At 38.6% G+C, this 22476-nt stretch overlaps 1 protein-coding gene across 8 annotated transcripts in view; it reads right to left on the bottom strand.

Annotated features, from left to right (window-relative positions):
- The window catches only part of SEMA4D (semaphorin 4D), a 167110-nt gene that overhangs the window by 71241 nt on the left and 73393 nt on the right, over positions 1-22476 (bottom strand). For 7 of the 8 annotated variants that reach the window (XM_074953104.1, XM_074953106.1, XM_074953100.1 and 4 more), the window contains exon 2: positions 736-1129. In XM_074953104.1, coding sequence (XP_074809205.1) covers positions 736-829 — 94 coding nt within the window. In that variant the 5' untranslated portion in view covers positions 830-1129. Of the gene's footprint in view, positions 1-735; positions 1130-2893; positions 3120-22476 lie in introns of all 8 variants that reach the window. The other variant, XM_074953099.1, reaches the window with a different exon arrangement.

The following is a 22476-nucleotide window of genomic DNA, read 5'->3' as shown; positions in this document are numbered from 1 at the left end:
TGAAAGGAGGCAGGCACTTTTCCGTAACTCAGTAAATCACATGAGAGAGAAATGACAATAGATTGAACAAAAAATTCCATACTAGTAATATACTATAGATTTTTTTTTCAGCAAACAAAATCTGAATTAATAGGTTACTTATTAAATGCTCTAAGACAAATATACACATTTTCCCCTGACTCTGACTTTCCAGAACTTTCTATTGCTGTAATGATGCTTGATAAAAGAAATACATGCAGGTGTCGCCTTATGTACCGTATGAAGACACATTCTAGGAATTTTTCAATTTTTTTCATATCAAGAAGCAAAACAAGAAGCTTTGGCATATTTTTCACAGCACAGAAACAGTCAATTAAACGAACATTTTTATATTGTTCTTTTTCCTCGTAGTGAAGGGTCTAGTCCATGCTTTTCAAAAGTGACTAGTGACTCTAGGTTTCTATTTAGGGTGCTGAAAATGGAACAAATTCAAGGGGCCTGGTGTTCACACATTAGCTCTTTCTGAAAATCAGGCCCAGAATCACTAGTTACTTTTGAAAATGTTAGCCTTGATCATTCATTCAAGTTTCATAATAGCAACAGCTAAGCAAAGTCTCTGTTAAATTGGGGGTTGAGGAGTTAACAAAGAGACTGGCAGGGCCCATATCACATTAATAGTTTTCTGTTACAAAGTGTTTAAAGAAATTACATAGAACACCCACACCCCATTTCACTACTTAAGTCATTGTTTCTTACCTCTATGTTCCCAAGTGATCCTTGGTACTGGACCAAATGCTGCTGCTGCTCCAAACAATAAACCCAAAGCTGCATACAAACTAGAGAGAGCCATGATAAGAGTCCTTGCTCTACTGAAGTTGGAGGATAACTGCAACAATTAATATTCCTTTTGCGAGGAAATCTCCAGTTCCAAATAGTATGTTACAGGGTAGACATTGCCGAACTTCACGTTGCAATAAACGGGTTGGAAAGATGTTCCCAAGCCTATGCATCCAATAGATTACTTCTCGAAGGTAATACACATTTTCCAGGATGCAGAATACAGAGATTGTTCACACTTTCCACAGTGTTTCTCAGCAATTATTCTGCCTCTTGAGAACACTCTTCCGATTCATCTTAGTAGTAAATGAAACTGCATGGGGAAAGGGGATGGAAAAAGAAAAGAGAAGGAAGTGGGTTGACTTGTCAAAAAGATCAATGACTTACAGCCACATGGTATTTTTGGCAAGTACTTCAATAGCACTATGCAAAGTTTATAAAAAGAGTAGTTTTCACAAATTACATGATTATAAAATTATACTTTATACGATAACCACAGGCAACTACTGACAACAGTAATTTCCATCTACTACCCATATTATAATTCATATTTTGAGGCACACAGTACTGCCATTTATGTAGAGCTGAAAGTCTACTCTGATTTACATCTTTTCCTGCCTTTAAACGTGGTTGTTTTTTTTTTTTAAAAAATACTGCTTTTCTGAAATATAAAAAAATAAATACAATGGTGAGTTTAGCAAATTTATATTTCAACATGATCTCTTCTGGAATCATGTTGGGACTAGAGCTGACAAAAATGTTTCACCAAATTGCGTTGAAAGAAAACATTCCAAAAAAGTCAAACCATTTTGTTTCAATGTTTTCAAAACACTGATTTTTCAGTTTGAAAACTTTTTTAAAAAATTTCCTTCAATTTTATTTTTTTAAAATTAAAATAATTGAAAATACTTTAATTTGAAATGAAATATTTTTGTTTGACCCAACACACAAAGAATTTAGACTTTTTAATTCACCAAAAATTTTGAAAACATTTGTTTTCAGTATGAGGCAAATTTGTTTTCCCCATTTTTTCAGAGTTCTCAACAAACCAAAAAAATCCATTATTTGCCCAAAATGAAATGTTTTTGCTCTTTCAACAACCTTAATTTTTTTTATGGTCAGTCTACTTCCTACTCAAAAGCTCCAAATCAGTCATCAGAGATGTGTGGATCCAAGACACAAATACAGGGCTAAATTCTTATATCCTCACTCATGTAAGGGTATCATAGTACTTTATGCCACAAGCGGTTTCACAGAAGTCAATGTGAGTAAGTGTAATAGGCTGGGCCTTTCTCTAAGATCACACTTGAGTGGTTTCAGAGGCTCTTCTCCCACAGTTCTTTTCCTGCTTTGGAACCGTATTCCAGCCTTTCCAGGATCTCCGGTCTGGGGGTCTTCCACTAACATTCAGTCTCTGAGTTTCCTGTAAAGGTCTGATTTATTTATAGCAGTCCAGTAAGGCTGGACCCCAGGTCAGGGTTTATCTTTGCCCCCTGCCCCACCGTGATCAGCTCTTGGGTCTGTTAAGTCCTTGTGGTCAATGGAGGCTTGTCAGCAACATTTTTAGGGTATTATTAATATTTGGAATCGAACAAACAGGCCAGCATGCCCTTAAGAGACCATGTTTCAAGCACAATAGTACTTAATAAACCACACATTTTAAAGGCAATTTGTAAAGGTTTTTCTGGTTTTGTTTTTAAATCCCCCTTCAAACATTAGATTCCAGAAGAGGAACAAAGCGAAATGTAGTTAGCATTTACCACCACCAAAAAAATCATTAGAAAATCCTAGCTACAAATATTCTCATTTTCCTGACACAGCAAATTACATTGCAACCAGAACAAAGATTTGAAAAAATCCTTTCCATTTTAAACCTGTATATTCATTCCCTGTGTTTATGGTACAGTGGTTGTGATGTCATTCAGTCTGGCAAACAAATGAGTAAGTCTGCAGTTCAGACTTCACAGGATATCAGAGAGATAACTTTGTTAAAATACAGCACTAGCTGTGTTTCTAATAAATTATATACTCCCCCTCTGCCTCCCATCCTTGGAATCGTACATGTTTAATTACTTACCCTACAAGAACTGCAGGTTTTCAGGATGATTTGCCATATGTATATTCCATGTTTGGTGTGTGTACACGCTATGTACTGGAGACTGATTCTTTTGGTCAGCAGTAGCTGTTGTAGCTGTGCCTGAGCCCTGAGTGTCCTTGTGCCTCCAGCTGAGCACATAAAGGGCAGGGCTACCTCAACCATCTCTCAGTTCCTTTACCCCACAAAGTCTGGATGTTATCAGACTCTGTAACAGGAGGGATGGGGGGCAGGTCAGGGAATATATACGTATGGAGCACACATCTTGAAGAATTACAGTAATGGTAAGGTAAGTAATCATTTCTTCTTCTTCCAGAGCTTGCCTATATAATATCCATTCCACTCATGGTGATTCCTACGCAGTGATCTAGTCACAGGAGGTGGATACGATGTGCTGCAGTAGAAGTGTTTTAGGGCATTGCTACACTGAGTGGGAACCAGTTTAGTATTTTTATTTCATGTAATTTAGTAGAAGTGTAAAAAACAGAACAAATATTTTTGTAAAATGGCAAAACATTTTAGTTTCTTTTGGCTCCCCTTCCAGTTGAATGTTAATTTCTTCTTCTATTCTATCACTTAGCTTACTGAAGAGACTTGGTAGGTCCCCAGTCCACATTAATCGGTTTTCCTCTCTCCTCCTCTCTTGCTCTTTCTTTATAATTACATAGCACCAATATCACAGGAGCATAGAGGCAATCATTTCTCTCTACCATTTATCTAATAGGCAGCTGAAAATACAATGACCTATTAACCCTCCTATAATATGAGAGAGAGGTCTCCAGAGTGATACTGTTAGTGTCCTGTAAGCTTATGAGTCCCAAAATAGAATTATTTTAATCCTATGGCCCCATGATGGAAAAGTATTAATGCTTACTAGTTGCCATGGCTACTGTCTTGGGCTATCTCACCTTTCTTAGACGATGAAAAATGACAAGGAAAGTCTGGAACAAACTATATTATCTTCTCAAACTGAGGAAGAATAAAAATTGTCTGGTTGGCTCATTAAGTGCTCATTTTTCTATGTTAACTGAAAAGCCTTCTGGATGCCCGGCAGAAATATCATAGAATCATAGAATATCAGGGTTGGAAGGGACCTCAGGAGGTCATCTAGTCCAACCCCCTGCTCAAAGCAGGACCAATCCCCAATCAAATCATCCCAGCCAAGGCTTTGTCAAGCCTGACCTTAAAAACTTCCAAGGAAGGAGATTCTACCACCTCCCTAGGTAACGCATTCCAGTGTTTCACCACCCTCCTAGTGAAAAAGTTTTTCCTAATATCCAACCTAAACCTCCCCCACTGCAACTTGAGACCATTACTCCTTGTCCTGTCCTCTTCTACCACTGAGAATAGTCTAGAACCATCCTCTCTGGAACCACCTCTCAGGTAGTTGAAAGCAGCTATCAAATCCCCCCTCATTCTTCTCTTCTGCAGACTAAACAATCCCAGTTCCCTCAGCCTCTCCTCATAAGTCATGTGTTCCAGACCCCTAATCATTTTTGTTGCCCTTCGCTGGACTCTCTCCAATTTATCCACATCCTTCTTGTAGTGTGGGGCCCAAAACTGGACACAGTACTCCAGATGAGGCCTCACCAATGTCAAATAGAGGGGAACGATCACTTCCCTCGATCTGCTCGCTATGCCCCTACTTATACATCCCAAAATGCCATTGGCCTTCTTGGCAACAAGGGCACACTGCTGACTCATATCCAGCTTCTCGTCCACTGTAACCCCTAGGTCCTTTTCCGCAGAACTGCTGCCTAGCCATTCGGTCCCTAGTCTGTAGCTGTGCATTGGGTTCTTCCGTCCTAAGTGCAGGACCCTGCACTTATCCTTATTGAACCTCATCAGGTTTCTTTTGGCCCAATCCTCCAATTTGTCTAGGTCCCTCTGTATCCTATCTCTGCCCTCCAGCGTATCTACCACTCCTCCCAGTTTAGTATCATCCGCAAATTTGCTGAGAGTGCAATCCACACCATCCTCCAGATCATTTTATACTCCCTGTGTTGATCTGCAAATGAACCAATCTATAAAAAAAATTAAATTTGACTTACAGAACATAGTCTGTTTAGGGCCAACTTGTGACACAATTAAAAATATATATAGGTAGTTTGGTACAAAATATACTGTACTGAGGGACACAATCCTACAAGGTGGTGTGTATGCTCATCCCCGATTAGTTTCAGTAAAAGCTGGAGCGTGACAGGATCTGGCCAAATCCACCACAGCAAAAATTACAGTATATATTTATATACAATACACACAGAAAATGCCTAGGATTTACCATTTTTGCAGTGTTGAAAATTGTTTGTAGGGGCTAGTTCTTTCATACTTGCAGGGAACTTATCCCGAGTGTGCAAGGTTTCAGTATGAGACTGCTTTGATGTAATTCAAGTGAGAGAAAGAAAACAATGCAGAATATACAAAACCAGTGGCCTGATTTTCAAAACTGCTGAGCTACTGCAACTCTCATTGACTTCAATGAGATTGATGAGTGCTCCGCACTTCTGAAAGTTAGGTAATTGAGAAGAGATTTAATCCCAAAAATGAGCCATAATTTGTCCAAAAACAAGTAAATATTAGAAAGAATACATAAAGCAACCTTGAAACCTTAAGTGTACTATCAACTTTAAATATTTAGGCTATGTTCTTCAGGGCAACGAATGTTTCTATGTTCTGTAACACATCTATAAGTTTTCAGTGGCAGATACATTTAAAATAATAATACATGATGTTAAAACATATACTCTGCTGCCAAGAATGTTTTCAGTCATCATTTGGCTGCAATTAATCACAATACAAAGGGCACACTGCCTGTATGATCTCTCCATAATGCTCTATATCAACAGTTGACTGAAATACCACCTTTATACAAGAAAGAAACAATTAACAGAGCACATGGCAGTTTGCCAGGGCACAGCTGGAATTCCAGAGCTGTGAACGTCCCTGTGTTCATCAATAATGCTAGTGCACAGACAGAGAAATAAGAGATGTCAATTTCTGATGCAGCAAAGGAAAAATAGTAAAGTAAAACACCTACTCAAGAGGGCATACGGAATTGGTAGACAAAGCCTCCATGGTTTGAAAATTTTATTACATAAACAACGGAGAGTAAAACAGTAAAGTCTAAAATACAAAAATGGGGAGCTAGATGGCTTAAAATACTGTTATAGAGACAAAGACACATTCACCTCTGTGTCACCAGCTTGAACTTGCCACAGGTTAGTAGTGACTGAATGTTAGCATGCTTGGTGGACTGTGTGGAATGATTTAGTCTCTCAGGCCATTGTCTGCCGGAGCCATGTCCCTACCAAAAAACGAGCGCCGCAACAGGCACTACTGTTGGCAGACTTAACAGAGAGACCAACGATGAAATGGGCCTGAAAGAAAAACTGCCTTCTTATCGCTCAAGGTGGTCAGGATGGAGGCCCCCAGTAAAGTTAAAAGCAGTCATAAACAGGATCTTATTAGTTAAATTTTCTAACAAGCTTAAACTATACCTGCACTGCCTATAAAATACACCCACACCCTACAACAATTCTAAGAGATGCATGATACAGACTATTCTCAGATTATTTTAAAAGATTCAATATTATAAAGTCCAGAACCTTCTATGCTATCTGTGCAAACCCAAAACATTATGATTTACTGTCATATATAAGGCAAGGAGGGCCTGGGAGCAGTCTTGTTGCAAAACTAGCCCAAGGTTCTCTAGCATTTATCTTAGTATTTCTCACCAGTAGTGGGAGCAACAGTGGGAGCGCTGGTGCAAACAAGGTACCAGTGTGTTAAACGCTCATCTAGACCTTCTGTACACAACATGACGATTTAAACACAGCCAGCCAGCCAGCCCAAAATAGTGCCTCTTGATGGAATTGCAGCACTGAGTAATGCAACAGTGGGAACTGTTAAGGAAAAATACTAGTATGGTCACACTAAATGAGTGAAATGCTACTAGGTAGCATCAGTTAAAACAATGGGCCTCATGATTTTTGATTAAGAAAATACGAAGGAAGCTTGTAATCCTGGGCCTCATGGAAGCACATCTTTTTTATTTTTATTCAAAGATTATATTACATTTTTGCATAAATAGAAATAAAAGAGGGAAGGAAGGCAAAAAATCTCTATTTGGCAGTGAAATGGGAAAAGAAGCTGGAAACCAAAGGGTGGCATTATCAGAAGTGGTAGAATTTGTGTGCAACAACCAAGGTACAGTTTAACAAAAACAACAAAATCCCACACTCTACAAAGCTAATCAGAGGGTCCCAAATTTTGTGATGGGAGTTTAGAGTTCTCCAAACTCCCGGTACAGATATTTTGGAAGTCATGCAGATGGATATGGAACATTTGTTCCTTTTCTTATTTAAAAATATGTTTGACTTAATTATTGTGCTGTAGTTCAGGGGGAGCACCAATAATTTTTATGTCTAGAGAAATTAGTATGTGCCACCCTAACATACAGCTGGTGGCAGCTGATAGTGCTAGGTAACTTTCATTGTCTGTAAGGGAGAAACATACAAGAAAGGAATGCTTATTTAAAATGTTCATAAGTGACTGGCTTCTCTACATAATACTGGGATTATTGGTTAATATAACATCCTTCAGAATGAAATTATTCTACGGATTGTTGAAACTGGCAGGTCACAAATAGTGAGATGTAAAGACATTCTCCATCCCATAATCAAATGAAGCATATCTTTTAAAAGGCTAGTTAAAAACCCTATTTATTCCCAAATGTAAAATATAACAAACAGGGAGCCTAGGATGATTAGATAATGATTTGTTAGATTCTTTAGTAAATGCTACTGACTCTATTCCATATTAAGTTGAAGAACAAAGAACAAAAACTAAACCTAACAATCTTTGTAAACTATAGAAAAAAAATAGGGACTTCTGTGATCCACTTGCTATGCCACAAATAATCTCCACAACTTTGTTCTATGTAAATCCACCTCTCTCTTATCCATTCATTTGAAGTTCTCTCTCTTTGCTATGGCTAATGAAGGACCTGTCTACACCATTTAAAGCATGATGGGCTTCCTATGTGAACCAAAATAAAGCCACGTCACAATCTTAGAGAACTGCATTTTAATCCTGAAAGATTCCTAGTCTAAAACCCAATTCCCTAACATGGCTTCGAGTATTTCACGAGCATGCTGCCCCTGTTCTTACAGGTGAGAATCAGACATGAAACATGAGTCAGAAACATGTTAAAACACAATCTATGAACATGGTTATTTTTGCAGGGTAATAGAGTACACAGAGCATTAGGCTTTAAGCTCATTCTGGGGTAGGTATCTATCCGTTGTCTGTAAAACACCATGCATAACTGTGCCACACTATAAATAAATAATAATTTTGAAGTAGCATTCAATTCTGGCAGTTATTAAATTCAATTCTGCTTATTAAATCAACCCTCTGACAAATCTCCTGTGTCCAGAGTTTACTTAATGTGTTCCTCAGGGATAGGGAATATTTTTTCTCAGGCATCTGTATCAAATATTGTTGATATGATACAGGATTTGAGGCCAATAACATGTGCTTCAAATCCAATTCTACTTAGCTGCTATGGGGAATGTTTGCCAGCTACAGCTATGATAATTCAGGTTATAATGAATTTGGAAATGTTCCATCAAATTTTAAACAAGACTTAATTTATTTGTTGAAGAAACCTTCCAGGAAAAATGATGTGTCTAATATTAATCCAGCTTCTAATTTATGCTTTTTAATCAAGAAGTAACTTTTCCAATTACATATATTTAATTGCAAACACAGCTTGCTCAACTCGATTTGCTTGAAAATTTCAATCAATTTTCAGAATGCATCAGAGAAACTGAACTGTGAAAGAGTATACAATAGTTCTGTTAACTGCATCGGATTCATGTTTCTTTCACATTTGATTACATCAGCCTTCACAACATCTGACACTGATGTACATAGTGGTTTTTTGTTTTGTTTAAACACAAATTTATTTTTTTACTATGCATACTGCACTGTGTGTTTCCTTTTCCACTTGAATAATCTTGGAGGATGGAAACAGAACAGTCAGGCTCATATTTGTTTCAGATCAATTTCACTTACAAGGTCTCCTAAACTAGAAAAATACTGAAATGTTTGGGTTGCAAACACTGGATTTAAAGAATCCCTTCAACAAATAAACAATTTCCATTACATTTTTTAATAACCATGGAACAACTTCTCCTTTCTATACTGCACCAAAGATGTGGTCCATTTTGTGACTGATTACTTAATGGAAAGACCATTACTATAAACAGAGTGTTGTAACGTACATGCCAATGTGTAGTTCAAAATTTAACCATCAACATTTAGTGCTACACGGTTGTTATCTCTAACATGGCCATGCAGGGTGTAAGAAAGACAGCAGCTCTAGGTCCCTCCACAGCAAGTGATCTAGGTCCCTCCACAGCAAGTGAGAGGAGAGGGGGCAAAGCCATGACCGCTCTCCCCAACAGAGGCAAACAGAGGTGGTAGGCACCTTTTTCAGGGCTGCAGTTATTTACTTCTGCCCCTACTACCATCACCATAGACGGAGGGGAGCCACAATTCCCATATACTCTGGGCTGACCCTAAAGGATCACTCTAGCCCATGGGAAGATGATTAGTTTTTCCCTTTACATTTTTATATCTTCTACGTTTGCACCACTGACCTTCACATTGGGCATACCTAGGTAGTTGTTGGCCAGTGAGGTTAAGGGCCTCGAAGTGAGCATCTCCTCCAGCCCAACATTAGCTGCCAGGAAATCTTCTCCCAGTCAGCCAGAATGGAGTAAGTAAGTATGGTAGCTTTTGAAGACAACTGAATATAGCAGATTGTTCTTTTCATGATAATTGTTTAATTATATGATTTCATAGAGGCACATTATTGAGGTAAGGGTGAAAAAAATCTCACTAATAATGTAATAATATTTTAAATTGAAGTCTATCAATTTAGAACAGTATTCTGAATGCAATGGAGCCGTGGTGAGGATTAATTCCACAGGAGCTTTCACGGACTTTTCTTGTTTAATCCCATTTCTATTGGCTGCCTGCCTGTCCAGGAGACATCTGTAGTAATACCATACAAATAAACTGCTATTCATAGTTTGCCAATAGCTATGACACAGTTACACACATTAGCGCACTGGGACTTGAATATCAAATTGACATTCCCATCAATTCCAAAGATTCAAACAAATCCAGGCGTCCCCCTCAGGATCTACCATCTGTCCTAAAACTTTCACAAAAGCCTTAAAACCACAAGATGCAGGAGTTCCACAGAGACTGTTTTATATTTTCAACCTGTTGAAATATTAAATTATATTCTTCTATATCAGCTAAGATTTCAAAGCCCATACTGAAAAATTATTTATTTCGGTAAGTTATTTAAGTATGGTGACTTTTTTTTAAAAAACCCAAAAATTTACAGTCTGAACAATCATTCTTTGTAAATTTTCAATAAAAACCTCCCAACTAATTATTTTGACAATTGTGACTAAATTATGAAAGGTTAAAGAAAACATCCACTGGATTACAGATGAATGAAAGTATGGAAACAAGTTAAATTCATTATATTCATCTTCAAGGAAACTTTAATTTTACTGTAATTCTTTTACATAAATTGAACATAAATCCTTCAGCATTATAAAAGGGAAAGTGTTCACACCTCTAATATAAAACAAACTGTATGAAACATTAATCTACTAAAGGTATTTCTGAGAATTTAGGATAACTGACTAAAAATAACTGCACTACTTCCTCTTTAATATAATTTACCAGTAGAACCTATCACTCATGTGTACTCCTTCCTGTAACCAGCCTTTTGAAACGGCTGCTACTCTGAAACCAATCAGAAGGAAAGAAATTTAAAAGAAAGCCTCCAGACAAGCAGCAGCTCTCCCCATCTTTTATTATTTATTTATTTATTATTTTAAGGTCTGGAATGGTAGCATTCAAACAAAAACATCCACTTTTCTCACCAAAATATAGTTTCCATTCCAGAGGTCGGCTGCTGAAAAACACATATACTCTTGCTGCTAATGCAAACACTTCACTCATACAAAAACCAGCCAAACCGCCTCAATATAGTTCAGTCTTATCAGTGAATTTATTTTAACACACACAGAAGCAAACCACAGGTTAACCAGCCAAATAGTAATGAACTACCAAAACTGCATATGCTATCGACAGATTGTTTTCAGAATGAATTCTCATGAATAGCCTGTGTGGTTCAAGAGTTCTAAAATAGAACAAGTCAGTATATAAAAAGGTGGGTTAGAGCTTCTGAACTGAAATATTGTAATACACATAATTAGCATTTTGTTTTAGTAATGTGGATATCTAACATATCATAAAATATTTGCTGCTACATCAGTTTCCATCGTTCTACCCTTATGCTGGAATTCTATGACATCTCCTAATTTGGTGCATAACAGGAATGACCAAGAGGCAGAAAGAAAACAAGAATGGTAGAGCAGCAAAGGAGCTAGGGCTATAAATAAAAATCAATGCAAAAGTAATCTGCCCATTCACTGCTCCTGCAGCTTCTGTTTTCATGGCAGTATCTAGTACCATATCTGCTATGCTGGCTATATTTTAGCTCATATAACTATATCCTGGTCTGCAAAAAACTAAAAGGTAGCACTTTGGAGAGGAAATCAGTAGCATCACTCATGGACTTACAAACAACAACTTAAGGTTTTCACATCTACGACTTTCTGTGGACAGCCGTCAGCTTGCAGAAATCCTGTGCTTCACGGGTGTTCTTATTAAAATAAATAAAGATAAGTAAATGATTTGTTTCTGAAAAGGTATTGGGAGCTACTTTAGTCTACTACAATTCAGCAATTTATTTATAGTTCTCCAAACCATTCCTCAAATACTTTTTTTTTAAGTCAAAAATTCAACTCGTAAACTGCATGTGGGTGCTCTCTTTTATTGTTCCCACACTGTCATAGATTCCAAGGCCAGAAAGGACCACTATGATCATCTAAGTCTGATCTCAGGTATAACACAGGCCATAGAATGGTACCAAAATAATTCCTGGAGTATATTTCTTAGAAAAACATCCAATCTTGATTTTAAAATTTTCCATGATGGAGAATCCACCATGATTCTGGGTCAATTGTTCCAATGGTTAATTACTGTCGCTGTTAAAAATCTATGCCTTATTTCCAGTCTGAATTTGTCTAGCTTCAACTTCCAACCACTGTTATACCTTGCTCTTATAGACTGAAGAGCCTAATGCTAAATATTTGTTCCCCTTATAGGCACTTATAGACTGTGATCAAGTCACCCCTTAATCTTCTCTTTATTAAGCAAAATCGATTGAGCTCTTTGAGTTTATCACTATAAGGCATGTTTTCTAATCCTTTAATCATTCTCATGGGTCTTCTCCAAATACTCTCCAATTTATCAACATCTTTCTTGAATTGTGGGCACCAGAACTGGACACATTATTTAAGCAGTGGCTGCATCAGAGCCAAATATCAAGGTAACATAACCTCTTTACTCCTACTCTAGACACCCCAGTTTATGCACCCCAGGATTGCATTAGCCCTTTGGCCACAGCATCACACTGGGAGGTCATGTTCACCTAATTATCCACTATGACCCCTGAATCTTTTTCAGAGTCACTGCTTCAGAGGATAAAGTCCCCATCCCGTAAGTACTATCTACATGTACTTTATTCCTACAGGTATACATTTACATTTAACTTTATTGAAACACATATGGTTTGCTTGCACTCAGTTTACCAAGCAATCCAGATTGCTATGAATCAGTGACCTGCCATCTTCCTCATTTGCCACTAGCCCAATGTTTGTGTCATCTGCATATCAGTCATGATTTTATGTTTTTTTGCAGGCCATTGATCAAAATATTAAATAGCAGTGAGGCAAGAAGTGGTCCCTGTGAGATCCTATTGGAAACATACCTGCTCAATGATGATTCCTCATTTAGACCTATCAGTTGGCCAAGATAAGCTTAATACATAATACAAAAGAACACACTATCACAACTAATTGCAGCAGAAAGTTCCTGCTCCTAACTAACAAACCACATTTTGTGTTTGGGTGACTGCATCTTCTCATGTGGCCTCAACAATTATCTTATCCTGGTGACTCACAATCATACCTTTCTATTCCCTCAGCCCTATTTTGCATCTCAGCCTGGCTCTGTGACACTTCCTCCTGGTGTCTTGCTCTCAATTTAAATTTAGCATGGCCAAAACTGAGCTCTTTCACTTTCCACTCCCCATCATTCCCCTGCCTCCCACAAACTTCGAGTAAAGGCTGGTCAGTGAGAGCCCAAAAAAGGACAAATCCTATTCCTGCACTCACACAAAAAACCATAACTCCAACATTACGTATTTTACCACCACACATTATTTTTATATATATAAACTGTAATACGAAGTTGCAGTTTATCTTGGACATTTGAGTGTTTGTGAGGAAAGGAACACATGCATTATGAATGGTGACCTGTTGGAATTGAAAGACAGGTTACTGTGGAGCTGAAAAGTCTATGAATGTTCTAATTGCAAAATAACTGAGTGATAAAGCATGAATGCTGAAGTTGGTCTGGATATTAATTGTAGGCTTAACTCGTGATTTCCTCGATTTTTAGTGACTGTGTTGATAGAAAATGTATTTGAGCAACCTGAACTCTTTATTAACAGAGTGGTGTGTTTGGTGATATATATTTATTAAAAACTCCTCTGACAGGGGATTTCATCTTATTTTCTGCCTAAATGAGTGACTAGGATACTAATTAAATTTTAACATACAAGAGTAAATATTAATTCTAACTGTTCACTACAATTTCAGTTAAAGCATACTACTAAGTCTCTCATCACGAAGTCCAGCAAAGAACAAGGATTCCAAGATTACAACCGTCGGGGGGCTGGGGGAGGAGGGAACGGGTGTTGGGGATCCGTCCAACACTGAGCAAATGAAAGACCAAATCCAACTTCACTTCAGATTCCACTTTTAAAATAAAACTGTCATTTTCTGGCCTTATACAAATTGTTTCCCGAAAAACTATGATGAACTAGGGCATGGACACTTTAGAGCAGTCAGCAGATGCTCTTCCAGAAGCAATGTCAGAAAGCATTTTTGTGGTCACTAAGCAATGCACTTCATTAGGACAAAAGATACTGGAGTATCTGTGCACCCAACCACCTACATGTATGAATGCTCGAACAACATATCATCCGCACATTTTAAAAAAATAATATTTCAATCAATACACAGAGAAATACTGTTTCCCTCACCATACACATGCTGTTTATTATTTTGGGAGGTCCTCTGAAGTGTAATCTCATCCTCTCCTTCTTCCAGAGGAAGGGCTTCAAAATAATATGTTGGTGCTAGTAATAGCAGAGCTGAAAAGTATGTGGAATTCTTTTTCTTAAGATGAGGGGAGGGGAAAGATAAAGAATTTCCATGTAATTTTAAAGGTCCAATATTTTATCAAATACCAAGGGCAGAAAAAACTGCTCTACATCATTCGACAGCTAAGATTCCAGGTTTTTAAATGCTGTACAGTATTATGCCAGTGGTTCCTGAGTTAGTGGACCCTAAATTGTTCACATCCTTCACAGTACGCAAACACACAAACCATTTACTGTGTAGATCAGAATGCTTTCAGTATCCCAGCATCCAAGACCAGTCTGCCCCGAAGACAACTCTACTGGTAAAGGACATTCTTTTTTGTATTAAAAAAAATGCACATACCACAATAGCAATAATGAAAAGAAAACAAAAATCCACTTTGAATAAACTGCCTTCCCCCTCCAGGGAAAGCGATATGAAACCAATTTAAGTAGGGGTGGTGAGTAGGCAACAACAAAACCCAGCTGGGGATTGGTTCTGGTTTGAGCAGGGGGTTGGACTAGATGACCTCCTGAGGTCCCTTCCAACTCTGAGATTCTATGATTCTATGAAAAACAAAAATAATCCCACCAAGGAAAAGACCCTGATGAGCCCTCTCTGTTTGAAAAGGTGAAGAGACCTTGAAGTTTGTGATGACTTTTAGAACATGACTGCAGTAGTGTCAAAAACTCCCTAAAGTCTGGAGTGCCCTCATGGCATTTGTGGAGAGTGAGGGAAGGAGGAGAGGGCAAAAAATAATTTCAACATGAAGTAAAGGAGTGAAGTGTTTTAATTCCTCAAAGAAAGGACATGTCTCAGACCCAAGTTCAAGGACCCCACTTAATATTTTAAAACAGACAACTTAAACCCATGAAGTCAAATTCTCTGCTGGTATAAGTTGGTGTAGCTCCACTGACTTCAAGGGATCCTTGCCATCTTACACTAGCAAAGGATTTGGTTCAGGTTCTTCAAAGAGGTAAGCAATATAACTTACTTTATTTGGCTATATGTAACGGACAAACCTTGCCCTCAGTTCAAAAAAGCTGAACCTTGAAGCAGTATTTTAAAAATGTGATTACAGTCCAAGGATGGAATTTACCTAAGTCCTGTAAGAAACAAACCTCTCACATCCCAAGAAACAAAAAACAAAGGATTGCCTCAAGCTCTAGTGAGTTATGAATGGTCATCCCTAATTCATAAACTTGAGCTAGGTTCATTTAGGCTTGTAAGTACACTGATCTTATACTGTAAGTATACCATCTTATACTGATCACTAAGCATATTTTCTACTATCATGTGTATTTTCTTTTAAAATTTCTCTCTCATATACTCTGTGTGTGTGTGTGCGCGCACACGCGAACCTGTGTGCATACACTCATTCATATATAATTCAACACTAAACTAAGTGAACACAATTGCAGACAACAAATGCTGAAATGCGTGTATACTTACAAGACTTAAAAACACAATGTTTTCTGTCATGTGTTAATGTATTTGTTCCATTAATGGTAAGTAACATAAATCACTAGAATTACAGAAGAACTATCTGTACCGTTGTGCAAGACTGTGTGTTGATATTAACAATGTGAAGGTCACTTTATGACCTTCTCACTAATTACTGTGTATCAGAAATCTGTAGTGTGTTTGTACCATACTACCACCTCTCGCTTTGTTAAAAAAACACAGGTGCAGATCTTTCAATGTAGGTACTTCAAATTTCAGTCAAATTATGTGAGCATATGGGATTAATAGAAGTTTTGGTTGCTGAACAGGATCCTAGTAATGCCAATGAGACTAACTCCAGCAAAGCCTAACACAGGCTTTTTTCTTATGCCAAATGAAGAGTTTATGCCAGAGAAGAGTCATCATTATAGTTGATGATTAACTTTTTAGAATTTGGCTGGTGCAGCGATCATCACATTATGAAAGGGGAAGGGTAGATGTGAAAGTCAGCTGCACTGGAGAGGTTTTGTCTCAGCAAGTCTGCAGGAAATGTTGACCACTTTAGTTGTAATTTTCTAGTCCATGCATGCCAAGCAAAGGAAGAGAAATTAGAACTTTTCAGCATTACAAAATGTCAGAAGAACCATGAAAATATATGGAAACATTAATTGAAGGCACACTTGTGTTCATGTACTTCCTCACAGATATAAAATCGAACAGTGGGATATAAAAAGCTGAGAAGACATCAGAACTGTATACTGGCCACAACTTAGCTCAAGTGGAAATATTGCAATTTGTCAAGTTTCACTTTCAAGTTAAGAAAGCAGAAGTGTGACTAGATGCATAACCAACCCATAAGCAAAAATAAATTGTGGTCTAGACAGACCTGTCAGAAAATTCAAATCCATTTTAAAAAAATAAACCTATTTTAGTCAACCTGTGGAACTCATTGCCAAGGGAAGTTCTGAAGGTCAAAACTATAATAGGGTTCAAAAAAGAACTAGCTAAGTTCATGTAAGATAGGTCCATCGAAGGTTATTAGCCAAGATGGTCAGGGACACAGCCCCATGCTCTGGGTGGCTCTAGTTTCTGACTGCCAGAAGCTGGGAGTGGACGAAAAGCGACAGATCACTCAATGACTGCCTACTCTGTTCATTCCATCTGAAGCACCAGGCATTGGCCACCCTCGGAAGACAGGATACTGGGCTAGATGGACCCACTGGTCTGACCCAGTATGCCCATTCTTATGTTGTTCAAGATTAATTTTTTTAAGAATATATTTTAATGGCAAATCAAAAAACTCCACACAATGTAGTGGGTAGATATCTAAAATTTTCAGGATTTATAAACCTTGTAAGTTTTAAAACTTAAAGATGCAGCCAATATACCAAGGGTGGCCAAACTGCGACTCTTTTACACTTAAAGAGTGGCTCACGGAACGCCCCACTCTCTGCCGACCAGACTGTGGGGGGGAAGCTTGGGGCTTCTGCCCTGTGGGAAGGGGTGGGGAGGGGGTCTCAGGGCTTCAGCCCTGCAGGAAGCAACTGCTGGGGCTTGGGGCTTCAGCCTCACAGCAAGGTGGTGGGGCTTCAGCCCTGCAGCGGGGTGGGTGGGGCTCGGGGTTGAAGCCCTACCGGGAGCGCCTGTTGAGGCTTGGGGCTTCAGTCCCACAGCAGGGTGGTGGGGTTAGGGGCTTCTGCCCTGCGGGAAGGGGTGGGGTCTCAGGGCTTCAGCCCCTAGCCTCACCACCCTGCTGCGGGGCTGAAGCCCCTAGCCCTGGCAGGCACATCCCACTTTGGATCATATTAAAGAAGTTCTGTATTAAAATCACAAATGAGTTTGATTCCCCAGAGTTTAAATTCCAGGGTAGTACTAATTAAGAGGTCTCTTGGTTTTTGGTACTGTTTCTCTCCCTCTATGTGTGAAACTTGCAAGCTGCTAATTGCGTTAGTACATTCTAAGACAGAGTCTGTTCTCAAAGCAATTCACACAGAGAGAGACTCAAAGCAATACTCTGTAACAACAGAAACAGCATCCAGAGACTCCCCGCCCTTTTGTTGTATTAACAATTGTGATTAAAATAGAGATAGAGGATGTATGTGGATGGATGCTTGGTGTGGATAATAACTGAATGATCAGGGAGGTGCCAGCCTAAGAATCCAGTTTCCATCGGCTGAAGAAGGCGTCAAGTGGAAATAACCAGAGGACCCCCAGAGGGCAGACTGGAATCCACCCAACAGCCTCAAGAATGGGAGAACCAAAGAACAAGATAACATCTAGCAGCACGTCAGGAATGTGCTATCTGCTGATTGATTCAGCAACAGCATGATGAAGCAATTCCCATAGACTGGCATAGGAAGAAATTCCTATAAAAATAGACTCTAGAAAGTGAGAACTTTGGGGTCTGATTCTGCAAACCAACTTCCAGGAGTATCAGATGAGCATCTGACAAGGCCCTGCTCCCTCCTCATGTCCAGGCCACCTGGCCAGTGGCTTGGCATGAGCAACTCTAAGGCTGGTAACTATGATAACAACCTTGCAGAACCTGTGTGTGTGTGTGTATGAATGAATGTGTGAATAAATATGAGATTGAATGGAATGTTATAGCAATAACTAACTGCTTACTATGATTCTGTCTGTATTCACAATAAATGTGTTATTTTGCCTTTTCCCCTTTAATAAGATCCTGCTGGTTTTTATTTTATTGGTATAACACCATGGGGCAGAAGCCCTGAGCCCCACCACTCAGCCACAGGGCAGAAGCCCTGAGCCCTGGCAGGCATGCCCAGCTCTCAAAATTCTGAAGATTTCTCAAACTTCAGAGAGTCAGTAAGTTTGGCCACCCCTACAACATACAATATTAATATTTTCTGCAAAAAATCGAATGCATCCATTTTTGTTCTGGAGAAGAGGCCCTACCAAAGTCCCTCACTTCTGATCCCCACTACAGCTTCAGGGCCAATTTAGTGGTCCCACCATTTTTGCCAGAGAAGGGACCATGGACATTCCTCATGGAGCTTATCGTATTTCTGAAATAGCACTCAACACTGTTTGGTACTGTTCAGTTAAACATCGTTCTGCTGTTATCAGCAATGCATATATTGACGAGGTTCCTATGGTTTCAACCCAAAACCATGTATGACCCAGGGCTTGCTTGAAACATTCACAGACCTCGTGAGCATGGCAAAAGAATTAAGTCTCACAACCCTGTGACATAAACAAGCATTGCCCTGTTTCTACGTTTGGGGAAATGGAAGAATAATGAGGTTTAGGTCAAAATTTTCAAGAAACTGTCCCCTAATTTTGAGTGCCTCAGTTTTTAGGTGCCTGATCTGAGACTTGTCCAAGATAACATAAAAAGCCTGTAGCAAAGCCCGGAACAGAACACAACTAATTTGAGTCTAACTCTTGTGCTTAAGCCTCAGGCCACATTTCCTTTTCAATTCCTTCCTAGAGTTTTGAACTCAAAAGTTACAGAAATTGTATCCACATTTCAGCATCAAGAAATATGAAGGGGGAAAGGAACTCATGTTGTGTACAGCAAGGTTAGGACACACAGCAAAAAAAAAAACCCTAAAATAAAACTAGGGAATGGAAGACAAAGAAAATAAACAATGATACCCAATTGAGGTTACATTTTAGGAAACCTTTTTTCCTTCAAGTTCCTCAAGACATTGGAATATTACAGCAATACACTTCATGCTTATTCCAAAAAAGCAATACTCACGTGCCACACATTTATCTTAGTACAGTGAAGAACAATTTGCAATCCCCAGATGGGTAGTAAAACTAGCAATGAGATACATACATCAAAATTTGTCACCTCACATTAATTCAAATCAATTTAAATTCTTGCCTTACAGACTCATATTTATTAAAGTTATATTTTATTTTATATTAAGGGTATATTTCTTTCACCAAGGCTAAATTTTATAGTGCTGTAGTTTGTTTTCTGAAACAGTTTCACAAGTTACCATGTCTTCAAATTCTCAAAAATGTAATTAGCTCTCAAACAGAAAGGCATAAAACAATAAATCTTATTAGCTCAATTACCCTCCCCCGCTTCCCCTCCCAACATATTTCCCCAAGTCACTGGAACCATTAGCTTTAATTATGACTAGTGTGCAGAATGCCAAATCAAAATAGTGTACATATATTAAATGTGGAGCTTGTAGAATCTGTCAGGGTTCCCTCCCTACTCTGAACTCTAGGGTTCAGATGTGGGGACCCACATGAAAGAACCCTTAAGGTTATTTCTACCAGCTTAGGTTAAAACTTCCCCAAGGCACAAATTCTTTGCCCTTGGATGGTATGCTGCCACCACTAAGTGATTTAACAAATAATCAGGGAAAGGACCACTTGGAGTTCCTATTCCCCCAAAATATCCCCCCAACCCCTTCCACCCCCTTTCCTGGGGAAGTTTGAGAATAATATTCTAACCAATTGGTTACAAAGTGATCACAGACCCAAACCCCTGGGTCTTAGGACAATATAGAAATCAGTCAGGTTCTTAAAAGAAGAATTTTATTTTAGAAAAAGGTAAAAATCACCTCTGTAAAATCAGGATGGAAAATAACTTTACAGGGTAACAAAAGATTCAAAAACACAGCAGAACTTCCTCTCGGCTTAGTTTCAAAGTTACAAAAAACAGGAGTAAACCTCCCTCCAGCAAAGGAAAAATGTACAAGCAGAACAAAAGATAATCTAACACGCCTTGCCTGGCTTTTACTTACAATTTGTAATATGAGAGACTTTTAGGATGGTTTATAGGAGAAGGAGTTTTCTGACCTGATGCTTCTCGCTTCCCAAGAGAACACACAAAACAAAGCCTTCCCCGCCCCTCCAAGATTTGAAAGCATCTTCTTTCCCCATTGGTTCTTTTGGTCAGGTGCCAACCAGGTTATTTGAGCTTCTTAACCCCTTACAGGTAAGGAAAAATTCTAGGCTACCCTTAGCTGTATGGTTATGACAGAGTCAATCTTTGTTTTGCAGCTGTGGACATGTCGACTTCTCACATTGTCTCCGCTTCCTTTTGGCAGGACATTGATCATTCTTCTAGATGAACAATTGTGCTCCAATAACAATCTTGCTAACAGAATGTTGGGAATCATTAAAAAAGGGATAGATATGGTAATGGAATCTCCATCGTTAGAGACTGGGACTTTTCATAGAATCATAGAATATCAGGGTTGGAAGGGACCTCAGGAGGTCATCTAGTCCAACCCCCTGCTCAAAGCAGGACCAATCCCCAATTAAATCATCCCAGCCAGGGCTTTGTCAAGCCTGACCTTAAAAACTTTTCATCTTGGAAAAGAGACAACTAAGGGAGGATATGATTGAGGTCTATAAAATAATGACTGGTGTGGAGAAAGTAAATAAGGAAGTGTTATTTACTCCTTTGCATAACACAAGAACTAGGGGTCACCAAATGAAATTAATAGGCAGCCAACCAACAGGAAATATTTCTTCACACAGTGCACAGTCAACCTGTGGAATTCTTTGTCAAAGGATGTTGTGAAGGCCAAAACTACAATAGTGTTCAAAAAAGAACTAGATAAATTCATGGTGGATAGGCCATCAATGGCTATTAGACAAGATGAGCAGGGATGGTGTCCCTAATCTCTGTATGCCAGAAGCTGGGAATGGGCGACAGGGGATGGATCACTTGATGATTACCCGTTTTGTTCATTCCCTCTGGGGCACCTGGCATTGGCCACTGTCGGAAGTCAGGATACTGGACTAGATGGACCTTTGGTCTGACCCAGTATGGCCGTTTTTATGTTCATCCACACAAAAACAAATACCAGCCAAAATCAGGCTACCATTTTTCTACCAGTTGTTGCTAGGTGACTCTTCATCCATTTGACTGTATGTTAATGGTCGTAATGTACTGGATAAAAGTATAAAACTTTTTAAAATGTAAGGTTCATTTGAGCTTTCTTGTTCTTTCCACTGGGAAAAGCTGTTTATCATCTTTGGTTCACCTTTAAGTCAGAAAAACATTTATATTACAGTGTGCATGTAAGAGAATGAATAGCGTAGTAGCAAGGACAGTGGGTCCTAAGTATCGTAACGCATGAAGCAAGCTGCTCCTAATGAGCCCAATCCTGGAAGGTGTAGAAGGCTCTCAGATTCTCCAGGATCAGGCCCAAAATCAAATAAATATCTGTTCAACAGGAAAGTTGACTGTCCATGTACTCATCACTTTTCCATGCCAAAACTGTGTGTTTTACCACGAGCTCTTCTGAGCAAGGACACTTTAAAAACATCAAAACTGACTATAATTTTTTACTATATAATATGCTTTGAAAGACTTGCAAGTCCATCCTAAAAACCATACATGTTAAATTGACAACTATTATGCAAGTGCACTTAAACAGACCCTACTCTCAAGACTTCCAGCAACTCTACTGTCAGATAGATGTATATCTGATCATGTCACTTGACATCAACTTGTTGGAAGCAATAAATAGATAAATAAAAATTCTTTGCTTAAATATTCTTAGCAAGCTTATAGAGAGGAATTCAACTATCCACAACATTTCAGTATTTATTTTTTAAACTAAATATTATCAATGTACAAAACAGATTAGAGGAGCTAACAAGGTGATTTACAGTGCTTCAGCCTAATCAGGTATAAGCTGTTCTATCTGGTTTCTATGTTATTCTCATAATGAAAAAAAATTAATAATTAAAATAGTTAAAAATAAAAGAATATAAAAAAAAGTCTTACATAAGATGGCCAATAATGGAGGA

Source organism: Natator depressus, chromosome 5, assembly GCF_965152275.1.
Source record: "Natator depressus isolate rNatDep1 chromosome 5, rNatDep2.hap1, whole genome shotgun sequence".
NCBI lineage: Eukaryota > Metazoa > Chordata > Testudines > Cheloniidae > Natator > Natator depressus.
The sequence above is the reverse complement of the archived record's forward strand: the minus strand, read 5'-3'. Positions and strand labels throughout refer to the sequence as shown.